Raw genomic sequence first — 23,373 nt, forward strand, 5'->3', positions numbered from 1 at the left:
TGGTCTGTTTTCCTTTCCGTCTCCACTGATTACCTGCAGCAGGACCAGAGGGCAGAAGGGTCACTGAGTGACCTCCCTTCTCCCCTCAGGTAAGAGTCACATCTGCAGGCTGAGCCTAGAAGGGCTGAGCAGTGCGGGGCTCCCCCCTCAGACCTCCGCTCCCCCCAGAGACCCTGAGTAGGTCCAGATAAGTCCTGACGCGTGAACTCAGACACGTCACCTCACCTCTTTGAGCTCCCACGTCTTCCTGCAGAAAACAGAGACCACCACGTGAGATGTCTAAGTGAGACCACAGAGGTCAAGCTCTTGGCCTGGGGCAGGACTCAACACGCAGTAGCCATTTCATCTTTATCGTCATCAGTCCCGTCATTATCACTGACATTGTCCTCCAGGTCATCACGTTCTTCTGAAAGAGGTTATCTCCCCTGAGATCTCCCATCCTCAAAATCCCTGCATCCTAAGGCCCCAGGATGGCAGGGAGGACTGGAGATTTTGCTTCTCTCTCACTGAATGGCACGGCTTGTGTGTCAGGGCAGGGGGACCGGGGAGCACTGTGACCCTGACATGCAGGAGAGGCTGGAGACAGAAGTGCAGCACCAGCTGGATCTTACAGGGGCCCAGAGAGGGCTCCCCAAGCCACACGGGAGGGAGAACACTGAGACATCTCCAAAAGGAGGTCAGGAAACAGGCAGAAAAAGAGGAAAAAAAAAAACCTCTGTCATCTGGGGAAACACATGAGTAGCTCTATTTAAGTGGAACCTCCCACCCAGGATTTCTAAGCTTACTGGTGCCCAGAAGTGTCTACCACCCTCCCATAAAAAACTCTGGGGTGGAAGTCAGGTAGCAGCTTCGAGACTCCGCTCGGACAATAACCTGACTTCACGGGTCTCAGTTTCCACACCTGTCAACGTTGTTAGAGGGTGGGAGTGGGGATCAGGAGAGGCTGGACTAGCTGGGTTCTAGGATTCCCTCCAACTCAAGTACACTGAGCCTTCACGAGCCGACAGAGCATCCTACCTCAAGGCTGATGTGGATTCCTCTCCGGGGAGGGGCTACATCTTCTATTTCTACAAAGCTTCCCAGGGAATATGACTGAAGTCTCCCCAAGCAGTGTTTTGCATCTGAATTCACGTCCCTGCCCCCTGCATATTTATTAGGAAAATTTAACTTCCTAACCCCACTGGTTTTATCCATGTGAGTGGGTGGCATGTTTTTCATTTCCTCAGCAATCTCTCATGGATTTGAAAAATGAGTAGTATCTGTCTCCTAGATGGGCTCACTTCTACTTTTGGATATAAATCACCTGATCAGCTTGCTTCAAGGCATTTATAAATAAAAACCAAAATTAATGGTATCAGGATGTCAGACCCATCAACCTCGTGAAGAAAGTGTGCTAATCCTCTCACCTCTCTTCCTACCCACCACCACCCCCATCTCTTGGGATGCCCTTAGTTTTTCAGGCCAAGCACTTTTGTTTTGGGGGGACTATGTGTTGAGAGATACACAAAGAAGTGGCAGGGTCATGGCCCTGCGCTCAGAGAGTTTCCAAGTAGACTAACAAATGAAACGACCAGCATGTTACACCAAATTGGCCACCATTACATGGTGGACCATGGCAAGTGACCTTAAGCTCTGTGAGGTTTGAGAGACAGAACACCTAGTGGGGAGAAGTCTTCTGGGTGGCCTTGCAACTTGGTGCAAGCTTCTGAGGTTGTGGAAAGAAGGAGGCATGTGGGAGACCAGGAACAAAGAAAGAGATTAGGAAGGAGGCTTAGAATTCAAATTGGAGCCTCATCTTGTTGTGAGGAGTAAGAAGCAGCTACTGCGTTTGCTCAAGCAGAGGAGAGGTCCAGTTCATGTGCCAGGAGGGGAGACCAGGAAGACACTGACAGGGGCCAAGAGGAGGCATTGGAGAACTGGGGAGGGGACAGAAACGGGGAGGTAGCACAGACCTGCAGGCACAGGGAGAGGAGGGGAGGGTGTGTTCCCAACAGAGCCAACCCATCGCCACCCCTCCCTGGCCTCCCATCCCTCCCCTGTTCCTGCCCAAGAGCATCAGAGTCTTTGACTCTCCCTCTGCTTCAAACTGGAAGAACACAAAATCAAAAACCCTTAGAGCCACCCTGTCTCAACAGCGTCTTCTAATTCTCTGGGTAGCTGGGGAAGGCAAGGAGAAATGCCTTTAGGCTTCCAGACTCAAAACTGAAGGGAGAGCTGATATCTCATACTGAATGCACTAACCCTAGAGGCCAACGTGTTAATTCCCACGATGTGACCACCCTCCCCTCTCTCCCACACCTGCCACAACGTGACAGCCGAGGGCCTTCATGCCACTGACCAGAGGGCAGGAGGACACCAACAAGAGCTCCTGCACACCCAGGATCTGGAGGGCTGCGCTGCTGTCTCTCAGTCCCTTCTTAGTGACGTCGCCCAGCCAGACCTGCTTGTGACTTGAGTCACCAAGAAAATCAGGGGCTGACTTCAGGAAGCCATACAAAGCAGATGAAGCTTCAGAAAGGAAGCATTCTCCATTGAACCTGGACGTCTGCTCAACCTCCAAGACCCATTAGATGCATCAACTCATACTGAGACAAAAACCTCCAAACCTTCACTAATTTTTAGTAACAAGGTAAGTGCAGAAATTGAGGGTAGGCTTTTAAAAACCTTAGTTTCAAAACACGCTTTGTGAAGTCCTGGGTTAGAGGGCTTCGTAACTACAAAAAAAAACTCCACAGTTGGAGATGGAAGGAAGAAAGGAAAGATAAATACACCCTGGAAGTGAGCCAGGAATAGGACAGAGGCCGTCAGCAGGCTGGAGTGTTCCATTCCCCAAATAATCGGCTGGGATATAAGCATAGGATCTAACACCCAGATGCTAGACATTTTTTGCTTGCTGACTTAGATGAGAATCCACGGAGAAATGGAATGATGGAATCAACGTGGAGATGGTCCACCATTTAGAACAAGAGAAATGGGAGCAATACTTTCTCTAACAAAGTGTGCAATTCTCCTGCGAGACAGGATGCTAGTTTGAAGGTTCTATTTCAATGACAAAGGGTGGAGCTTGCCTCGAGAACAAAACAATTTTTTTGCAAAACAGCAATTTGAAGTTCATCCTTTTGTGAACAAAATTGCTGTGTAATTTCCAAACTTCTCACAGAGAAGCAATTAGCCAACAAACACCTCCAGGAGTCAGAAGACAAGGAAAGAAAGAGAAGAATCCCTGCTCTGTTCTCCCCACCCTCTCCAGCGTGCCTCTCCTGTCCTGGTCTGCAGGAGAGCATCTCACCTCCAGGCTCTGCCTCTAGCCATACCCAGGCGTTCCCCCCTGCGCTTGGCGGGCATCTGGCACACAGACATTAAGGGCCTGGGAACACTTGAATTTCCATGTTCAGTACCGCTCGCTGCCCAGCCGGCAGAAGTAAGTAGCAGCTAAGACTGCCAACTCTTCCAGGACAGGCACCGTGTCCAATGCATCACCACGCATGCCAAGTATGGGGACCAGAACTCTGCAAGCCCTTTTGCTGGCCAAAGGTAGTCAAAGATGAGAATCAGTCCAGTTCGGTTGCTACATGGGATCATCTTGAAAGCATGAAGCACCTCTCAAATGCTCCATGGTCCCCAAGCTGGGAGAGAAGAAGGTCGTGGCACAAACAGAATAGGGAGATTTTGTAAAAGGAAAAATCCCTTTGTTCCCCCGGGCTTCTAAGCTAGGGGCCTTGACAAGATGCAGCGTGATTCTCCTGAGACTCAGGCACCTGTAGTCATGAAGCGATTCCTCTTTCTTATGGTCCTCGCTGGCTCAGTTTCAGGTTCCAGCCTCCCCTCTCCCCCACCTCCTCATGAGCTTCTACAGCCTTGGAACTGAGCCAGGCCCAGGGGAAAAAGGCATCCCAAGAGCAATGGAAATTGGGTCACAGGTTCCCTTTCCCTGCTTCTGTGTTCAGGGGCCAAGAGGCACAGGGGAGCAGAGGGGCAGGAAGGGAGACACAGAGTGAAGATGGCCATATGGAGTGCAAAGAGGTATCTCACAAATCTGCTTCTTTGTGTGTCCAGGGACTCTGCCCTCAAACTTGGCCTCCTGGAGGTCATCTCCTCCTTCTTTCCCAGGACTATCCCTTGTCTACTCCATCTTTTCCTTCCACCAACATTTGCTGAGCACACTAGCTGCTAGGCAAGGGAGTAGGTTGCCAGGGATATAAAGTAACAGCTCTAGCAAAAGTGTCCAGACAGGCGCAGAAGAGACTCCCAAGGGTGACACTAAACTGAAAGGCTAAAACCCTTGCCCTGGCTGCAGCTGAGAAACAACCCCTTCATAAAACAGCATCAACTCCAGGCAGCTAAATGGCCCAGGCTGTACTCAGAAAAACCCCGTGCACATTTCCACCGAGAGATGTGCCTGCCGGCAGCCCCTACATTCAGGTTTGGTTTCTGGGTAAGGCCAAATAAAAATAACAGTTTTGTGCACAGCCAGGTTTAATTTAACTGCTGGCTCTCCTTGGCTCCCAGGCTCTCTGAGCTTCCCTCCGCCTCAGCAATCCAAGTTTGCTCACTGTTGAAGAATCACGGGTCTGCTCTGAGCCCCCAACAGACAGCGCCTGCAGGCAGGGGCCTTGAATTGTTCACGTCCGTCATTCCCAGGACACAAAGCCCGGTGTGGTGGTGCACACCTGAGGAACAGTGAACCTAAGTTCATAAACCGCTTTCTCCAAGACTGAAAGCTCTTTGCATATGGAAGTTCACCTGTCCTAAGAGATTCTTTATTATATTTGCTCACAAAGCTACTCCATCCACTGAGACAAAATAGAAATCTCAAAGCGCTCAATCGTATCGGTCTTTATAGACACGATCAACTCACGTTTCCATTATTTTCCTGCCAAGTGCCACAGAGGGCCACACAAAGGCCTTCCTGATCTGTCCCTGCTCACCTTCCTGGCCCCCTCTCTCCCCTGTCCCCACCCACAGCCTTTCCATACATAGCTGCCTACTGACTCATTTCTCTGTGCCAGACACTGTGTGAGCCCCAGCCAAAAATAAATATGGCTCCAACTCCCAGATGCTCAGAGTTCACTGGGGAAGAGCGAGGCTAGTTAAATAATGTTACAAATACAAAATTAGATGGTACCTGCGGTGAAAGCCAAGAATAAAAGCTACAGCAGTGTTGCTGAGACCCACAACAAGCGGCTCTGACCAGCCCGAGGGCATCAGGGAAGGCACTCCTGAGGGAGTGAGGTAGGGGCTGAGGGCGGGAAGATGAGCGGGGCTCGCTACAGGTGTGTGAAGTGGCGCCCAGCAACCAGGGCTGGCCCCCCGTGTCCGTGCTTTTGCCTACACTGCTTTCTCCTCCGGGCACCCTTCCCATTTCTCTGACACACCTCAGCTAACACCTCCTCACGGGGCCCTCCCTGACTGCCCAGGTGAGGTCGACACCCTCCTGTGGTGCTCGGAACACAGCCACCTTTCTAGGCCACAGTTTGGGGCCCGAGCCCCTGGATGTGGGGTAGAGTCCCAGCCGATGAGGGGAGGCCCGGGGGAGGAGGAGGATCAGGAGCCATTCTGGCCACCTTGAACGTGGTATGTCAGTCAAGGAACAGCTCCCGCTGGCCACTCAAAAGGCACCCTGTAAATGCACCGTGCTACCGTGACTCACTGCCACTAGCCGGCAAAGCTGAGTACTTCACACTCTTCAGGCACTGACAAAAGACCCAAACTGTGTAGGTTTCTTCACCCGTAAAACTGAGGACAGAACTGCTTCACCCGGGGCTGTCAGGGCAGACCGCACATCCCGAGAGCCAGGCCCTGCCTCCCAGTGAGAGGCTGGGTGGGGTCAGCTGTGGTTCTCCACGCTTCTCATCAGCTCTGATTCTCCCTAGGTTGACAGAAAGTTCATGGAGGAAAAAAGCCTGAGAAATTCCAAAGCAATACAGTAATACTGTTCTGAGTGACTGAAATAGCAGGTCAAGAAAAATGACAGCTACAGGGATAAAAATGTGGACCTACAAAACATGCAATCAGGGAAAGCTGTGGGCTGTGAAAACCAAGTAACCTCAGGAACCCTCCTTCCCTCCCTGCAGGAGCACTTCCCAACAGTACACAGAAATCTGGAGGGGTGGGCAGGAGAGAGGGAGAGGTGAGCCACCAAGGAGACTAGACTCAGGGAGCTGTCAGTGCTGTCAGCACCCAAGGCATGTGAAAGAAGCCCTCTGCGCATCTGACACAGTAACGGGGTGGTGTGGACAGGGTCCTCCCTGCGGGAGCCCGTGGCCCGCCCCGTCCTCAGCCTCCAGCTGTCTGCCGGGACCCCTGAAACCGCTCTGTCACATGCTCCGCTCATTTTCCGTGGGTGGGAGGGCTGTTTTCCACGGGTGGGCGGGTTCTCCACCCTTTCCACGTGGCTGTAATAAAATAATGACTTCTATCCAAGCCAAAACAAACAAATAAGAAAACAGGTTCCCATGACAACCACTTCTGAGCGAGGAGGCACTTGGGATGACACCACGCAGAGGCAGCGTCAGTGGGGTGTTCTGTGGTCCATGGAGAACCGGCCCTCCACTGCACCCCTAACACCCAGGCACCTGTTCAGAGCTCTGGGAAATGCCATGCTGGGTCCCTCCCATCACCAGGAGGGGAAAGGAAAGGTCTGCTGAAGGGCAGGAATGAATGCAGACACAACTGCCAAAGGACCATTTTCTCTACTCAGGAAAAGGGGCGGCTTGTGACAGGTGAAAACAAATTATCACAGCAGCACAGCTGTATCTAAGAAATTGATGAGCCAGCCCACGCCATTATCTGTAGGCGTTTGCCAAGGCAAGATTAATAGACCTTCTACACTGCAGCCATAGTATTTCTTGAAAGTTAAAGACAAAAAATTCTTTTAAAATAGGTATGATTAAAATCCAGTTTCCTTGCCAGTTCTGACTGAATTCTGCCCCTCCTAGATTAGGCTGAATTGGGCAGTTGTGTTGTACTGCCTTGAGCAGTGTGGGAATTGTGTCTGTCTGGACATGGCGAGTTGTCAGGGTGATGTTGGGGGGAAGCCTGGCGCCTCGCTTAGCTGGTGGGGGACCACAGGAGCATTAATAGCTGCGTCTGACCTACTTCAGTATCTCAAGAAGGGGTTTAACACTAGGGCCCATCTCGTAGGATCAGCACGAGAATTTAGCAAGATCACATCATGTTCACATAGCACAGCAGGTAACACAGGGCAGATGCTCGATGTGGAATGGGCACTGGTGTCTGTGCGGTCAGCGGTGCATGTGGAGGGGCTGGGACGTGACACTGGCCCCCAGAGAGATTCTGGAGCAGACTTTGGCCCCTGGCCTTGTGAGGAGTGGGGCTACCTTTGTTTAATTCCTTAAAGTGGGCTGCTTTCCAGGCAGAAGCAGGCCCGAGCCCAGTTATCTACTCCCCATGTCCATCCAGCAGACTTGGTCAGGGTCACATTTCTGCCCAGCCCTTCCAGTAAATGTATCAGGCCAGCAAAAATGCTGCTGGTCACTGAGACCTCCAAAAGGGCCCTGTCTCAGAGCTACTTAAATCTGGCTCAGAAATACCAGGAAAGCTCCTCTGGCTCTAGAAAGTGCAGCCAGTTCACCTGCCTCAGCATCTCTACACATGTCGAGTGTACAAGACGGCCTCAGCAAGCGTGTCATGAATGAATGACTAAATGAACAGTGGAGGGAGGATGAGGTGATGTCGGGGCGAGATAAGGAGAGGAGTGAGCGTGCAAAAAACACTCCCACCTGCAAAGCTGTGCAAGTCTTCATCCATTTCCTACTGCCTCCTCACCAGCTCTGTAAGGCCATTCTGATGGCCTTACACTCAGGTCCACCCTGAGTCCACCAACAGCAGCACAGCCATGCCCAAAGCTGCTGGCCCTCACACTCACGACAAGTGGACAGAACGAATGGAAATGGACCTCAGCACCATTTCACACCAACAGCTGCAGCACCTACCACGGTGGGCACTGCCACGGCATCAAAGTGAGTAACAGAACCCTCCCTCACGCTGGCCAGCGCCCACTGTGGAGAAAGCCCTCAACGAAAGGTGCCTTCCACCTTCACCCCCACCACCACCTCCACAGCCGAGACCATGAAGCTTCCCACCAACGTGGGAGACAGAGGCAGAAAAGACCTCAGGAAGAAAATGAAAAATGTGATATAAAAGTGTTGGAACCACAGGGAGGACTAGCTTTCCAGACAAGGACACTTAGGCTTCTTTGGGGAGGGGCAATTGATATTGATTTTGCTTTTCTATGTGCCATGGACTGACCTAGGAATGCAATCCGTGATAACTAATTTAACCCCTGCAAAAACTCTTAGAGGCAGGTAGCATCATCCTCTTTCATAGACAAGGGAATGGGGACAACCAGGGGTTTCATGACTTGTTCAAGGCCACAGAGCTACAAACCCAAACCAGGATTTGAGCCAATGCCATCCGGCTTCACTGGATAAACTCTCAACCATGACAATGATGTGTTAGCCCCTCCCCTGTCCTCCCACACAGCCACACCTCCACCACACCGCCTCACCTGGCCAACTAGTGAACAATCTATGTAGACATGCCTATCTTCCCTAGAACCAGGGGACAGCTTGGGGACAGGACCAAGGGCTGGCATGGGCCTGGTTCATAGTGGGTAAGTCTGATGACTTGAGAGGCCACCCTGGAAGAGGGTCCCACAGTAGACACCAGAAAAGTCTGCAGCCTTTTCCAACTCTGCAGACTTGGAGGTCTGAGATAGGAATCTGTGAATGAACTACACACTTGTAGTCAGAAGATGAAACGGCCCCTTCTACCCACGTGGCCTTCAGAGGTGCCATCTCCCTTGTTCCCTTGTCACTACAGGGTTAATGGCTTTCTCACATGAGTAACAGGGACCAGGTCAAACATGTCACTCTTCTGTTACTTGCATGGACCACAGATTCTTATCTCCCTCATTTACACATCTGCCCCCCCCCCACCATCCCAGCCACGCCCTGGGTGGCCCTTCTGGCTGCCACTCAGTGTCCCCCAAGATCTCTGCTTCTCAAAGAGAGGGCAGCAGGGAAATGCTTACAAATGAAAACCGGGCTCTGTACCCAAAGAGATGTAAAAATCCAGACGCACTTTCAGTAGAGAATTCTCCTGGAGTGAAGCCTCCAAAGTGACTGGGTGTATGGGGTTCTGTATCCTTTTCATCTTCTGATTTTTCACTGGAAGAAGTCTTTGAAAACTGTCAACTCTATCTTCTGACACTGCCCATCCTAGATGAGGCTACAGAGTGGGATCTTTCTAAATAATGGAGGGTACCAGCATCAAAAAAGAGAAACACAGAGACAAATGCGAGTATGTGGAAGAATGTGCTCATCTCAAGGCATACTCTACAGGTCTGGTCATCTTTTTAAAACTTTTTAAACTGTTGTATTAAGGTATAGTTGACACATGATAAACTATGCATATTTACAGAGTATAATGTGATAAATAAAATATACACACACATGAAACCATCACCATTATCAAGAAAATTAAGGTATCTTATCATCCCCAAAAGTTTCTTCATGCCCCTCCTATCCTTCCCCAAATAATAGGAAACCACTGATCTGCTTTCTCTCATCAAAGATTAGCTTGAATTTTCTGAAGTTTTATATGTGTCATCAAGTATTATCTGTCCTTCACACAGCATAATTATTTTAATATTTACTCATGATGCTACACGCATTAGCAGTGCATTACTTTTTATTCTGGGAAGTATTTGACTGTGTGGATAGACTACATTTGTTCATTCATTTGCCTGATGGACATGTGGCTTATTTGCAGTTTTTGGTTATTACAAATACAGTCTCTAAGAGCATTTATGAACAAGCATTCCTATGGACATATTCTTTCATTTCTCTTGAGTAAAGACCTAGAATTAGAATGGCTGGATGATATGGTAGTTTTTCTTTAAGAAATTTTCAAGCTGTTTTCCAGATGGGTCAGATCATTTTACATACCCACCAGCAGTGTATGAGAGTTCCAGTTCTTCCGTATCTTTACTAACATTTCATATGACCTATCTTTTTGATTTTAAGTATTCTCATGTAGTAGAATCTCCTTGGGGTTGTAACTGGCATTTCCTCAATGACAAATAATGTTGATCATCATTTATTGGGCTTATTTACCATTCACATATCTTCTTTGGTGAAATGCCTGCTCAAACCTTTTGCCTATTTTTACTAGGTTATGTGTTCACTTACTATTGAATTTACAGAGTTCTATATATATTCTGGATGCTAGTCCTGTATAAGATATATGATTTTCAAATATGTTGTTCTAGGCCATGGCTTCATTTTTCATTCTCTTAACAGTGCCCTTCGAAGGCAGAATTTTTTTTAAATATCAATTTTTTATTTTATGTATCATGCTTTTGGTTTTTTATCTAAGAAATATTTGCCTAATCCAAGGTCACAAAGATTTTTCTACTTTTTTTCTAGAAGTACACAGTTTTAGGATTTATACCTAAGTATATGAGGTGTATATTTTTACACTTTTACAGATTTATCACTTTTGCTTTTCCTAAAACCATCCTGCAAATATAGCTTCCCTTCTCCCACTAACATTCATTTTATGCATTCAGTGCTGGAGACAATAAGATTAGCAGGAGACAGTTTCTCTTCTCAAAGAGCATACTTTTTTTATTTAGGAAAATCTGTGAATATATGACCAAGTAGAGAAATTAATACAATGAATTTCCACAATTTCAGTTCAACAATTTTCAAGATTTTGCCACATTTGCTTGATCTTACCTAAATTACCTTAAATTATCTCAAAGCAAATCCTCTGTGTTCTTCACGGGAGGTCTCCTTAAAAATGTGTGTTTTTCTTACTCAACTACAATGCTATCAACATATCTAATTGCCAGTTCATAATCAAGCTTCCTTAAGGTCCCCAAAACATCCTTTACTTCTAAAATTTTTCTTGGCTTATTTCACTTTGGGTTCAACCAGTGCTCACAAAACATTTAGTAGCCAGGTTTCCCACTCCACATTTTTATGCAGAAACTGGGTCCATTTTCTGGCTCCTCCAATACCTCACATTCTGAATGTGTCTGTTTGCCTCTGGGTGGCCTCTTTTAACACAGTCCTCAACCCCTGCACATCTGGAAATGGATCTGAATTGGCATTTTTGCGAAGAGGACATACAGTTGGCCAATGGACACATGAGAAGATGATCAACATCAGTAATCATGAGGAAAATGCAAATCAAAACCACAATGAGACAGCACCTCACGCCTGTTAGAATAGCTATCATCAAAAAGACAACAAATAACTAGCATCGGCGAGGATGTGGAGAAAAGGGAACCCTCACACACTGTTAGAGCGAATGCAAATTGGCGTGGCCACTGTGGAAAACAGTATGGAGGTTCCTCATAAAATTAAAAATAAAACTACCACATGATCCAGCCATTCCACTTCTTGGTATTTATCTAAAGAAAACAAAAACACTAATTTGAAAAGATACATGAACTCCAATGTTCACTGCAGCATTATTTACAATAGCCAAGTTATGGAATCAACTTAAGTGGTCATAGATAAATGAAATGGATAAAGAAGATGTCTCTCTCTCTCTCTCTCTCACTCTCACACACACACACACACACACACACACACACACACAGGAATATTATTCAGCAATTTAAAAAATGAATCTTGCCATTTGCAACATCATGAATGAACCTGGAAGGTATTATGCTTAGTGAAATAAATCATACAGAGAAAGACAAACACTTTATTTTCACTTATACATGAAATATCTAAAAAACAAAGCAAAGGAATAAATATAACAAAATAGAAACAAACTCACCAATACAGAGAACAAACTAGTGGTTGTCAGAAGGGAAGTGGGCAGGGGGATGAACGAAATAGATGAGGGAGATTAAGAGGTACAAATTCCCAGTTACAAAATAAACAAGTCACAGGGATGTGATACAGAGCATAGGGAAAACAGTCAACAATACCATGATAACTTTGTGTGCTGTATAATCTATAACAGTGTCAAATTATTAGGTAAAAAAATAACAGGAGAGAATTATTTTTTATGACTTCAGATACGGTTTTAAATTACACTGGAAAAATCTACTAAATACACAAGGTTAATTGCTGTTGAGTTTACTGTGAAATAAAATCTAAATATTTGAAAAAATATAATAAATATAATGTACTTTAATGATTTTATTTCTCACTTCTGTAAGTTTCAAATTAATCTGGTATTTTTGATAGTATATCATTCATCGCTTAAGTTTTCAATTGCCTTTTTCTTAAACATTTAAACATTTTGAACACTTGAACTGATTTTACATCCTGTATCTGAAAAATTCATTTCTCAAGTTCTTGGGGGGAGAGGGGGTCTAATTCTGCTATTTATTACCTGTGCTGCCTCTTGCTCATGGTGGCTTATTTCCTTCTATGCTTTAAGGATTTATGAGCCATATTTGGCAGGGTTTTGAGGGAATCCCATGAAGGCTGGGTTGATGGTTCCACCTTCCAGAGAAGATTTACACATGTTTCTTCCAGGAGCCCTTGGGGATCCCATACCCAGGGTCACTTTAAGTCAGCTTACAAGCCTCAGGATTCCTACACAACCCAAAGAGGATAAACTGGGACCACACCCTCAGGTTGCCATTCACATGGCATGCCATAGGACAGCTTAACAGCAGTTCCGGTTCCAGTTGGTTTATATCTGTGTCCTATATTGGTCACCGAATATTCTGTGTACCAACTGTGCTCTAACTGAACAAATGCAGGTTCATGTTAAAAGTTTGGCAGGTCATCTTTTCTGCCCAGGCTTAAGTGGACAAATGTTGTCTTACTTTACTAACAGGCATATTTAAATTTTAAAAACAATCATGCTCATTCTTTAACTCGAGATTATCATCTTTTTTGAACCAAGCTCACTCTTCAACTCAGGGCAAACATACTGAAAGTTTTGGATTTACATGTAGGGTCTCAGCTCCAATATCTCCCCTTGTAAGAACTGAAGGCATTATCTCCAGTCTGCAAGCAGCTGTTACTTCAAAACCTGTTAGTTAGATCAGCTGCCTCCTACCTCCTTGACCCCCAGGGAAGTGGTCAGTATCCATCCTGGCTTTTCTTCCCTCTACCCCTCAACCAGAGATTCCCCTCACATCTTGCAAGATCATCTACTTAAAAGGATATTTATTGTATCTAGGAGTTTTGCATCACAGAGTTTAAAGGCTCTCTAGCCCAACATATGGCTGGATATACACACTTATCTACAGAGAATTCCAACACAGTACAATACATGCTCTAGCAAACATATATACATATGTGCTATTGTAGCTCACAGAAAAGAAATGGTGCATCTTGCACAAAGGGCTCAAAGATGCTTCACTGAGGAGATGGTGCTTAGCTGAACCTTGAAATTGAAACCCCAGGAATATGGTTACTCCATTTTTGGCAGAGGTGGATAAGGGTAAGGGAGGCTCGCTCCATCCCAACCTGTTATGTGTATTAAAATGCAAAAAAATTTATGCATCCTTTCTACTCCACCGCTATCTTGCTTTGTTTGGTGGCAGGGAACTGGGTCGTGTGGAGATGTGCTATAACCATGGGGCAGGTGGCTGGTCCAGAGAGCTCCCAGCAGGAAATGGTAGAAGACATGAGAGATATAGCAGATCTTGCTCAGGACCACTTGTGGGGAGTACACCCCCCCCCATCGCTTATATTTCATATCATCTTTTGGTCTCTCTACTAGGAGATAGGAAAGCAAATAAACCCTTATAAGGAGCTCCACCTGATCAATGTGGTCAGGGTCCCTGGGTTCCCATAGCACCTGGTCTCTTGCCTGGCCGCCACTGCACAGCCTGCCTTTGGGGAGACTGGCATTCCAAAGTAGTCCTCAGTGCCTCTGGGTTAAGAACTTGGGAAAAACTGCTCTCTGGGACACAGGGTCTTCCCTACTGCTGATGGTCTGCTATTCTGAGAACCTCACTGGACAGAACCCAGCATCTCAGCAAGGCTATCCTTGGCCAAACGATGAGAAAGTTCTGTCCCATGCATGGTAGATAAAGATGCAAAAATGTTTCATCTACTTCAGAAAGGGAAAAATACCAACCACCTGCTATGGTAAAAAGGAGAGCATCATTAAGGTCCTATCCTCAATAGGCAGTGAGGACATCGAGTCATGGTAAATGCTGACCCAGCAAATACTCCCTCCTTCCCCCATGTGACATACAGGCTCCAGCCCAAGGCTCAGAGCATGAGATCGGCTTCTCTGAGCATCATCCCTGTCTAGTAGTGAAATGTACTCTTGGAACAACATGTTGTAAACAAGTCTGACTGTACTCACTTGAGCATTGTTCCAACAAGGACCATTTTGTTTGTTTCTTTTTTTAAAGAAAAACAAAAGCAACATGATCCTGAACTTAATTAAACTTGTTTGTAATGATTTAATTAGATTTATAGCACTATGTGTATCCATTCTGGCCAGGGACCTGTCTGTCTTCTAAAGGATTGGTTGGCAGAGATCTCATGAGCTTTGCAATTTTTCCTAATCCTTAATTTCATCTCCTGATGCGGTGAGGATGAGCATAATCATGTTCAGGTAATTGCTTTATCAAATCATTTAATTGTGCATTCAACAGAGCTGACAACAAGAAGGTTATTCTTCCTAATGTGTTTTTAACAATAGTGCTAACTAATGACATGGCATTCTACTCAGGGCATGTGAGAAGAAGAAATGGAAACCTATTCTTCAAATCTTGGTTAAACATATGTTTGCATACAGAACACAGAAATAAGTGGTAAAATAATTAGCTGAATTGCTTCCTTCTGCTGTAACTTCATCATTTCTCTGCATGTGGAAGGAGACTCTGTAAATTCTGCAGGTGCCTTTTCACCATGGACAGTGTCTGAACATCTGTGCTTTCTGAAAATGTCACAATAACCATTTTGCCTGAAACTTCATCCTCAGGAGCCAAAAAGACTGCGTTATCTTGGCAGCTTCCAAAAAGAAAGAACTATTTAATAGAACTGAGGACAAGATGTGCCTCATGATTAGAAAGAAGTAGTACGACAGTAGGCCAAATAATTTAAAAGATATCTGAATTAAAATGGTGCTAAATCAACTTTATTTTAGATGAACTTTCTCTTTAACTAGGTAACTAACATATCCCTATAGACCCATCTTATTCGTCCCTTTGGTCTATCATTCCTAGAAACACAGTGTGCTTTTATACCTCCTTCTAGGCTCGAGCACTGTTATTTAGCTGAAGCCTTTCATGACACACATATTTAACAATATTTGATATTTTAAAGGTGATTATGTAGTACACTTCTTTAAAAATTTTATTCAGCCCACTAAATATTCTTTCCCTCTCTCTTCCTCTGGTGAAAAAAAAAAAATACTACCCTTGATCAAACTGAGGGTAGGAGTAAGGAGGGTCACATGACCACGGTATTTGATTAAGGGATGAACACATGATTCAGAAACAGCCGACTGGAATCCTTCCCTGGGATTGAAACACAGACAGTAGCAAAATTACTTTGCAGTTTCCAGGCTACAAGCAAATGCATCTGGGGCTGTCAAAATCCCTATTCCCTGCCAAAGGGAGAAAGCCTCCTGGCAGAATGAAGCCAAGCAGAGACGGATAAAGATGAGAAGGAAGGAGACAGAGGGTCGTCAGCACTGAATCTCACCTTCTTTCTCTAAGGTTTGCCTCCCCCCAGCACACTTTCCAGCCTCGTATGCCACGAAATCTTCATCTTCTGATTAAGCTAAGGTTGAGTTCTGTTTCTGTCACTTGAAATCAAAAGCATCCTGATGATACAGCTCGTATTTCGTACTACTGTTCAGACAGCATTTTACTCATAGACGTAAAGACTGTGTGTCAAGAACCCGACAGACCAGGGTTCAAACATCTACACTGCTACTAAGCACTGTGTTAACCTCGGGCAAAGCTTTACAGCTTCAGTTGTCCCATCTTTGAGACTACTAACTACCTACAACTCATAGCTTTATTGCGAGAATTAGACAGAATAATAGAGGAAATAAAATAATACTCTGGCATTGAGCACAGTGTCACAGTACTTAACATAGGCTCAATAATAAATTACTGTTGTTTTGCTGTGATTGTCATTAGCATTTAAAATATGACCATGGTAGAGTCTGCTAGGTGACTCCAACATCCACCCTATCCTTTCTTTTAATAATATAACTCTCACATTTTAGCTGGATACACAGCTGCCCAGAATAAAACCCGCATTTCCTGGCCTCCTTGGCAGCTTAACATAGCCTTGGGATTAAGTTGTGGCCACTGGGATGTGAGCAGAAGTGACACCAGTGACTTCCACAATGTGCCTCCTTCTACTGGCAGGCGTGTGGCAGCCATCATGGACCCAGATGCAGAAGCTCAACCGTTTCAGCTGCTGAGGATGAAGCAACAAGAAGGGAAAGGACACTGGCCGTCCACCATCCGGAGGCAGCTTATCAGCCCTGGGCTGCTGATCTTCTCAAAAAAATTTTGTGTACAGTTTTTAAGGTTACTTTCCATTTACAGTTATTACAAATATTGGCTCTATTCTCCGTGTTGCACAATACATCCTGGAGCCTATCCCTCCTCCCCACTGGTAACCACCAGTTTGTTCTCTGCATCTAAGAGTCTGCTTCTTCTATGTTGTAGTCACTACTTTATTGTATTTTTTAGCTTCCCCATATATGGGCTGCTTACCTTTAGAATGTTTGCATGAGAGAGAAAGTAGAACTATCCTATTTAAGCCTCTCTTCCATTTGGATTTTTGTTCTAGCAGCCAGAACATATATCCTAACTCACACACAATAAGTATTTTAAATATTATTTATACCTGTTCCTTCCAAAGAATGCTCTGGAAGAGAAAAGGGGATGATAACCCAACGAGGGTAAGAACTCTCTTGAAATGAATAGTTGAGGGTTTCCATACTATGAAAACTAGCTTCTTATGATCAAGTGATGTTTGGCTATCCCAGATTGAAGAAAGGACACTGAAAATGAATAAGGCCTGAGGGGAACAGGCAAAGCTGGAGCATATGCCACATGGATTTGTCCCCAAACCTCAAGCTGTTTAATGGATACAACATAATTTCTTAGAGTTGGTTAGATGCCACCTCTTGCGTTAGCTTGTCCTCAGCAAAAGTAAAGCAAAATAGTGAAATCTGTGACCCGAATCCCTCATCAGACCGTTGGTGTCTATGTGGTCCATGGGCACAGGACTGCCCCTTTTCTACCCCTCTACACCTGAGAGCGTGCGGGGATGGGGGCAGGAGACTTACTCCTTCCTGTCCCTCCACAGGGCTGCCAGATGGCAGCATCCAATGTCTAGCCTAATTGCTGCCACTCCTCCTATTCCTGGGGCCATTACTAGTGCCACTGTGCTCCAGCTTCACATGCACAAAATGTGCAAAAACATGCCTTCCACTCTCAGTGTCCGATCATCTTATCTTCTGCCTAGTCAGAAGCAAGGCCCTCACCAATGAGCCACTTGCCAGTGAAGACAATTCTCACCCAGCAGGTTCTAGGAAGGTAGGGCCATCCAAAAATAACCCTGAAAATACTGCCAGCCTCAACTGGGCCAAAAACCCAAGAGGAAGCCACACATAAAAATCTCCCATGCCTGTCGTGGACGCAGGGCCATCAAGGTCTGGGGGAAGGAGACCAAGAAGGCATGCCAGGCTCAAAACTATCTCGAGAGGTCTTACAAATCCACACCCTGGATTGGCTCTAACCCTCAGAACAGCCTGTTGGTGGGAAATGCTGGCCAAAAGAGACTCCACTTGCCAAGAACTTCAAACATGACCTTTACGTGGTAGCAACTGTTGGAAACTATTAAGATGACTCTGAAAATAACATAATCCGCAGCAACAATATGTTGAAAGAAATGCCAACCCTGTAAGGCAAGCTCTCTCTCCTCCTCCCTCACATGTGCGAGCTCAGAACAAAGGAGAACCATTTTCCTCCACGGTGTTCTTAACTCTGCATCTCTCTTCTGTGTCTAGACAGAAATGAGCCATTTGCTAATTGTTTAACGGCAGTTAAGGGAGTAAATGTTGTGGGGGGAGGGTGAGAGCAGACGGGTGATTGCCTGCTTGTTTTCCCATTACCAGCAGCCAGGCTGATGCCAGTGAACTGGGGCTCCCAGCTGCACTCCCAGAGCCCTTCCCTGGGAGGCCAGGCCGAGCGCCCTGCGCCTGGCACATGAGCAGTCCTGGCCCTGACCGCTGAGCTCTGGTCACGTGGGTGCAGGTGGAGCAAAGTCAAGGGAGTCCCGTTGAAAGAGGCGTGTAATGAGAGACCCAACAGGGCCTGTACCTGGAGCAGTGGAGACCTCCACCCCTGCTCACTTCTCAGCTGGTAGGACGCCAGCACCATCCAGATGTGCACCTAAGTTTCCAGAACAGCTCTCCCCTCTGGAAGGAAAAAAAGCTGCGACTGCCCTCGTGAAGCCTGGGTGGACAGGCTGGATTCAGCCAGGGATGCTCCCTCTCCTACTGGCCAAATTAAAAGTTGGCAGCCAGGACCCCAAAAGTTTTCATCTTTCTGTGCAGATAACAGTGGAGAACGGAAAGGCATTCACAGACGACAGGGTCCCTCTGGTTTCTGCTGAGGCCACAAAGCTGTTGGCAAGACCAAGTTCAAGTCCCAACAGGACCTAGATGGTGAAGACGTAGTTCCAGCTGAGCTCAAAGCTGAAATGACTTCCTGTATTTGAAATTCGGTCACCAAGTCCTGCTCTGACTTCCCGAATGCCTCTTCGGACTGTTTTCTATCCATTTCTACAACTGCCATACAATTCCAGGCCTCGCTCCCACCAACAACCTCCTCACGTCCTGCCTCAGCCACTCCCAGCCTGCAGTCAGCATAAGCCAAGGCAAATACACACCTTTGATAAGATCCCGAGTGCTCTTCAGGTAAAGTCCAACCTTTCTCATGTGGCCTTCAAGGCTCTGGAAAAGTGGCCCCTGATCCTTTTCTAGACCCCAATCCACATGCGCCCCAGCCACAGTGACACTGTCACTGGTTCCTGCAAGAAGGTCATGCTTTCTTTCATCTCTTCAAGCCCCTCTTACCTCTGATGGAACGAGCTGTCTATCCTTCTTATTCTGGGCAACTCCTTCCAGCCTTAAGATCTCAATGGAACCATCGCTTCCTCTAAGAGACTACTCACACCTCCTAACTGGTTGAAGCGGCCCTGTTCTGTGACCTACAGCACCCCAAACATCCCTTATCTGGACACCTACTTTAATGGAGAGAGAATGATTTTTAATTTGTCTGCCTTCCTTGTAAGTTCCATGAGAACTGGGGCTTTGTCTTTGGTCATACCCCCCAGTACTCAGCACAATGAGTAAGCACATAAAGAAAGAACGCAATAAACATTTATTGGATTTCTGCACTACTTGGGTTTCCCTGGCCAGGAGACTGTGACATTAGGGCTAGCTAAACTGTGAGGGTGAGCCTTACTGCCTAGAATCAAGTCAAGGGGCAGGCTCTGAGGCTCTGTCCGGCAGTACCTGGAAGTCATTTCTTTTGAAAAATCGGAAGTCATTGCAAAGGAGTCTTCCAAATGCCGATCCTGCCTCTTAAACATGGTATTTATCACTACCTATAAGCAGGCAAACTTCTCTAACAGAAAAAGTCAACTTTCCAGCCCAAAATGCAGGAGGGCCCTGGCTGGCTAGCATTGACAGAGACACTCCCTGAGCAACTGACAGCATTTCAAGCTATGTCTGACAAGTCACCTCTGTTCCTTGTAGCACAGGGGTCACAGGGAGCTGGCATTTCAAGCTCCTTCTGCAGATGAGAGACAGAGGCAAGCAGGCAGGTTGTTGCTGGAGTTTGATGTGTAACATGCCACTTGCCCAAACAGCCCTGATCACTCACTGACATTTTATGGCTCATCTCTAATCACAGGCTCCAGGATCAGACAGTTCACTCCAGAGCTGGAGGGAATAACTGAACAGCACAAACTGCATCTTCACAAAGACAGAATCATTGCAAGGAGCCTCTCTCTGCCAGGGCCCCAGGCTGGGGGTTTAGCTAAGCACCTTGGCCCAGAGTGGGGATGGCTTATTGCTCTTCATCACTAAGCTCTCTGCAACCCATTCACTCAAATTCCAGAAGAGTTGCAGAGACAGGAATCTCACCATCCTAGCTGGCGTCCTTGGGGGCTCTCATCCATGACACTTACAGAGCACCCACTATGTGCCCTTGGCCTGGTGAAGGTGGATGGGCATTGTTTCTGCCTCTAGGATCGCACACTCTTAAGGTAGACGCGGGCAAGAAGGCACTCGCAGTAATCAGTGCCCTGAGCCTGGCACTGCCCGACCACCTGCTCACCTGCCAAGCTTTAGCTGAACGTCTCCTCTTAGACCATTCTCACATCCTCCATGCCTCTCTTATCTCCTGCGCCTCTCCGCTCAACATCAAAGCCACCACTGGTGCATCCTCTCAGTTCTTCAAACTCATCATCCTGCCTTAGAGCCTTGGCCCATGCTATTTTCTCTACCTAGAACATTCTATGCCCCCACCCCCCACTCACAGTTTAAAGGCCCCCTCAGAAAGGCCTTTCCTCACCATCCCCTATAAAGCAGGCCCCTCTCTCTTTCTCAGCACCATATGTATTTCCCTGGTCATACTTAGCAAAATTTGAAACTCTATATTTGTTTGGTCAGTTAGTTATTTCTGTCTCCCCTCCCAGAGTGTAACCTCCTGGTGATCTGGAACTGTGTCAGTGTGGTTCCTCACTGCCCATCCACACACTCTGCACAGTGCTATGAACAATGACAAGTGTCCAAGAGATAGCTGCTGGACAAATGAATGAAGGTCTGTCTCAAGGAGGTGACTATGGAGACAGACTCTGGAGGGCTTTGCTAATGACAGTGAAGGGTCTGAGCTTATTTGGAGCTGCAAGAGGAAAGCTCACCATGCCTTTTAAGTAGGGGAGACGCTCAAACAGAGTTTTATCACAGAATTATCCACACCTTCTGCCGTGTGGAAATGGACTTTGGGAGCCAGGGAAAGGCATACTGGAGGTAAAGAGATCTATTAGGAGATAGCTATGAAAACTGAAGTTGTCACTACTCAAAGTGTGGTCCGTGGCCAGCAGCATGGACCTCACCTGGAAACGCGTCAGGTCCCACACCAGAACTGTTCTATCATAACCTGCATTTTAACAGAAACTCCAGGCAACTGTTCACATATCTAGAAGGTGGGCTTTGGGAGAAAGACAATAATGCCCTGATGTGCCTTTGTAGAGCAGAGGATAGAACTGATTCATCAATGTTACTATGAATGCACTACTCCGGACATGTGCAGGGTGTCAGAAGTCACAAACTATCTCCAACTGCAGTCCCACTGGGGTCAGGGAGAGCAGAGAAGGGGAAAGGTGGGCACGCTGAGCCGAGGTGGCCTGGCTGGGACCTTGGACAGAGAAGCTGCAAAATACACAGCAGGTCCAAAGATACGGAGGTAAGGATTACTGACTCTGGCCATGAAAGAGCCAACTGTTCTATTTCCATTGTGTTGTAAGTGTCTCAAGCACCTGGCACAGAGCCTGGTGCATAAGAAAGGCTCCAATAATATGTGTTGAAAGAACAAAAGAACAATCAAGCAGTGATTATGATGTGGAGGTCCTACAGCAGATCACAGGGGTCTGGGTACAAGCAAGACAGACCTTCCGGCTTCCTGTTTTGTTAAATATATTCCCTTTGGTTAGAAAACTGTGAAAATCTGAGAATCTAAGACTCTACTTTTGGTGAATAAAAATATAGGCCTTGTACAACAGAGAATCAGTAGGAAAGCCTGGCACAGTCTTATAATAATCCAAATGAGCTTCTGAGGACAGCAGGCAGTGAGGGTCCCCCAGGCCTGCGCAGTCTCCCTGGGTCGAGCCAGGCTGGTGAGGAGATCACAGAGAACAGAAGCTGTCAGCGCTGGGTGCAGTGGGGAGGGGAGGGGCAACCAGCAGGAAAGCCGAAGCCAGAGGACCACATGACAATGTGGCCACAAGGGACCAGGGACTCACCAGTTTCAAATCTCAGCCCCAGACTCCATCCTGCAAATGAACCTTCCATAGAAAACAAGCACGGAGATGAGAGCGGAGCAGCTCTGGCTGGAGGAGATGGGAGGGGCAGAGCCCCACTCCTTATCCCCGACCCACGTCTCATCAAAAGCTCTGGGGACACGCATCTGGGACTTTTCACGCCTAGCACTAAGGGGGTGCTGGTTTATGTTTGTGGAATAAGAGAACAAGTAAGCAAACCCCTGTCAATTCCGTGGTTTTTCTTTCTTTTATTATCCCAATGAAATGTGCCACACCTGCTCAAAACACAAATGGGTAGCCTTATCCCAAGGAAACTGTTTAGAGTTCCAAGAACAAATTATTACCTCCTTTCCTTCGTCCACCCTGATGATCCCTGCCTCCCTGCCTATTCGATAGTTCCTTTGATTAGAACCCCGATCACACACCCCTCCTCTGGAAAACTTTCCCTCTTCGTTCTTCCGACAAGAATACACAGACCCATTTTATCCCTCGTCCCTTTTTCTATGAAACAATTTTCTCTTCATCAGTTTGAGTTCAAATGACCTGTCACCATACTAGCCACTGCCCCAGTTGGACAATAAACCCCTGAAGGCCCCAGAGAAAGGAACAGTAGCCCCTCTAGCCCCAGGGCCTGGTGTCCTGCTGGATGCATTCTAGATACACAATAAATGCAGCTTAAACATGTGCTGACATCACATGCCTTTTCTTCACCATGCTGTCCCTAAAGCAGGCATCCTAGGCCTCCCTCACATCTTCTTTCTCCGTCAGCAGAGCTGAGTGACTCACATCTTTGGAACAGCTTACAAGCTCACCTCCCCCAGGAAGCCTTTCTAGATTCACTTCAGGATCACACACCACTCTCAGAATCACCATTACCCTTAGCCTTCAATCACTCCAGTTACAAAGGCGGTAACATTTTCATCTTGTCTCTTAGGCCAGAGAGTCTGTTCATGTGACAGCCTTCTCAAAGGCAAGTCTCAAAGCCCACTGAGATTCAGAGGCCCCAGTTTTGGCCCAGAGACGCCAGAACAAGCAGACATAGGATACTTTTTCATGACAAAAGATGAGAGCACTGACCTTGGATGTGTAGGTGTGGCCATCGGAGCCGCAGACCATGGCTGACTGCGCCGCCGTACAGGGCTTGCACTTGACCAGATTCGAAGGTCCAACCCAGTGTTTGTGGGCCACGTTTCCTTTCTTTTGCCTGAGGGTGAAAAAAGAGGGGTAAATTAACTGAAACTCTGGTCCCAGGGGTCTTTCTTCCCGGTTACCTGGAAAAGAGCCACATAAATAAAGGCCAGTCAAACATCCAGGTGCACCCTGA

General features: G+C 46.8%; 1 protein-coding gene across 2 annotated transcripts in view; it reads right to left on the reverse strand.

The window, feature by feature from the left end:
- SPOCK1 (SPARC (osteonectin), cwcv and kazal like domains proteoglycan 1) overlaps positions 1-23,373 on the reverse strand; it is a 469,763-nt gene that overhangs the window by 100,821 nt on the left and 345,569 nt on the right. For both annotated transcript variants that reach the window (XM_032476825.1, XM_032476824.1), the window contains one exon: positions 23,127-23,253. In XM_032476825.1, the coding sequence (XP_032332716.1) occupies positions 23,127-23,253 (127 nt within the window). The remainder of the gene's footprint in view (positions 1-23,126; positions 23,254-23,373) is intronic.

The sequence above is a fragment of the Camelus ferus genome, chromosome 3 (genome assembly GCF_009834535.1).
Source record: "Camelus ferus isolate YT-003-E chromosome 3, BCGSAC_Cfer_1.0, whole genome shotgun sequence".
Taxonomy (NCBI): domain Eukaryota; kingdom Metazoa; phylum Chordata; class Mammalia; order Artiodactyla; family Camelidae; genus Camelus; species Camelus ferus.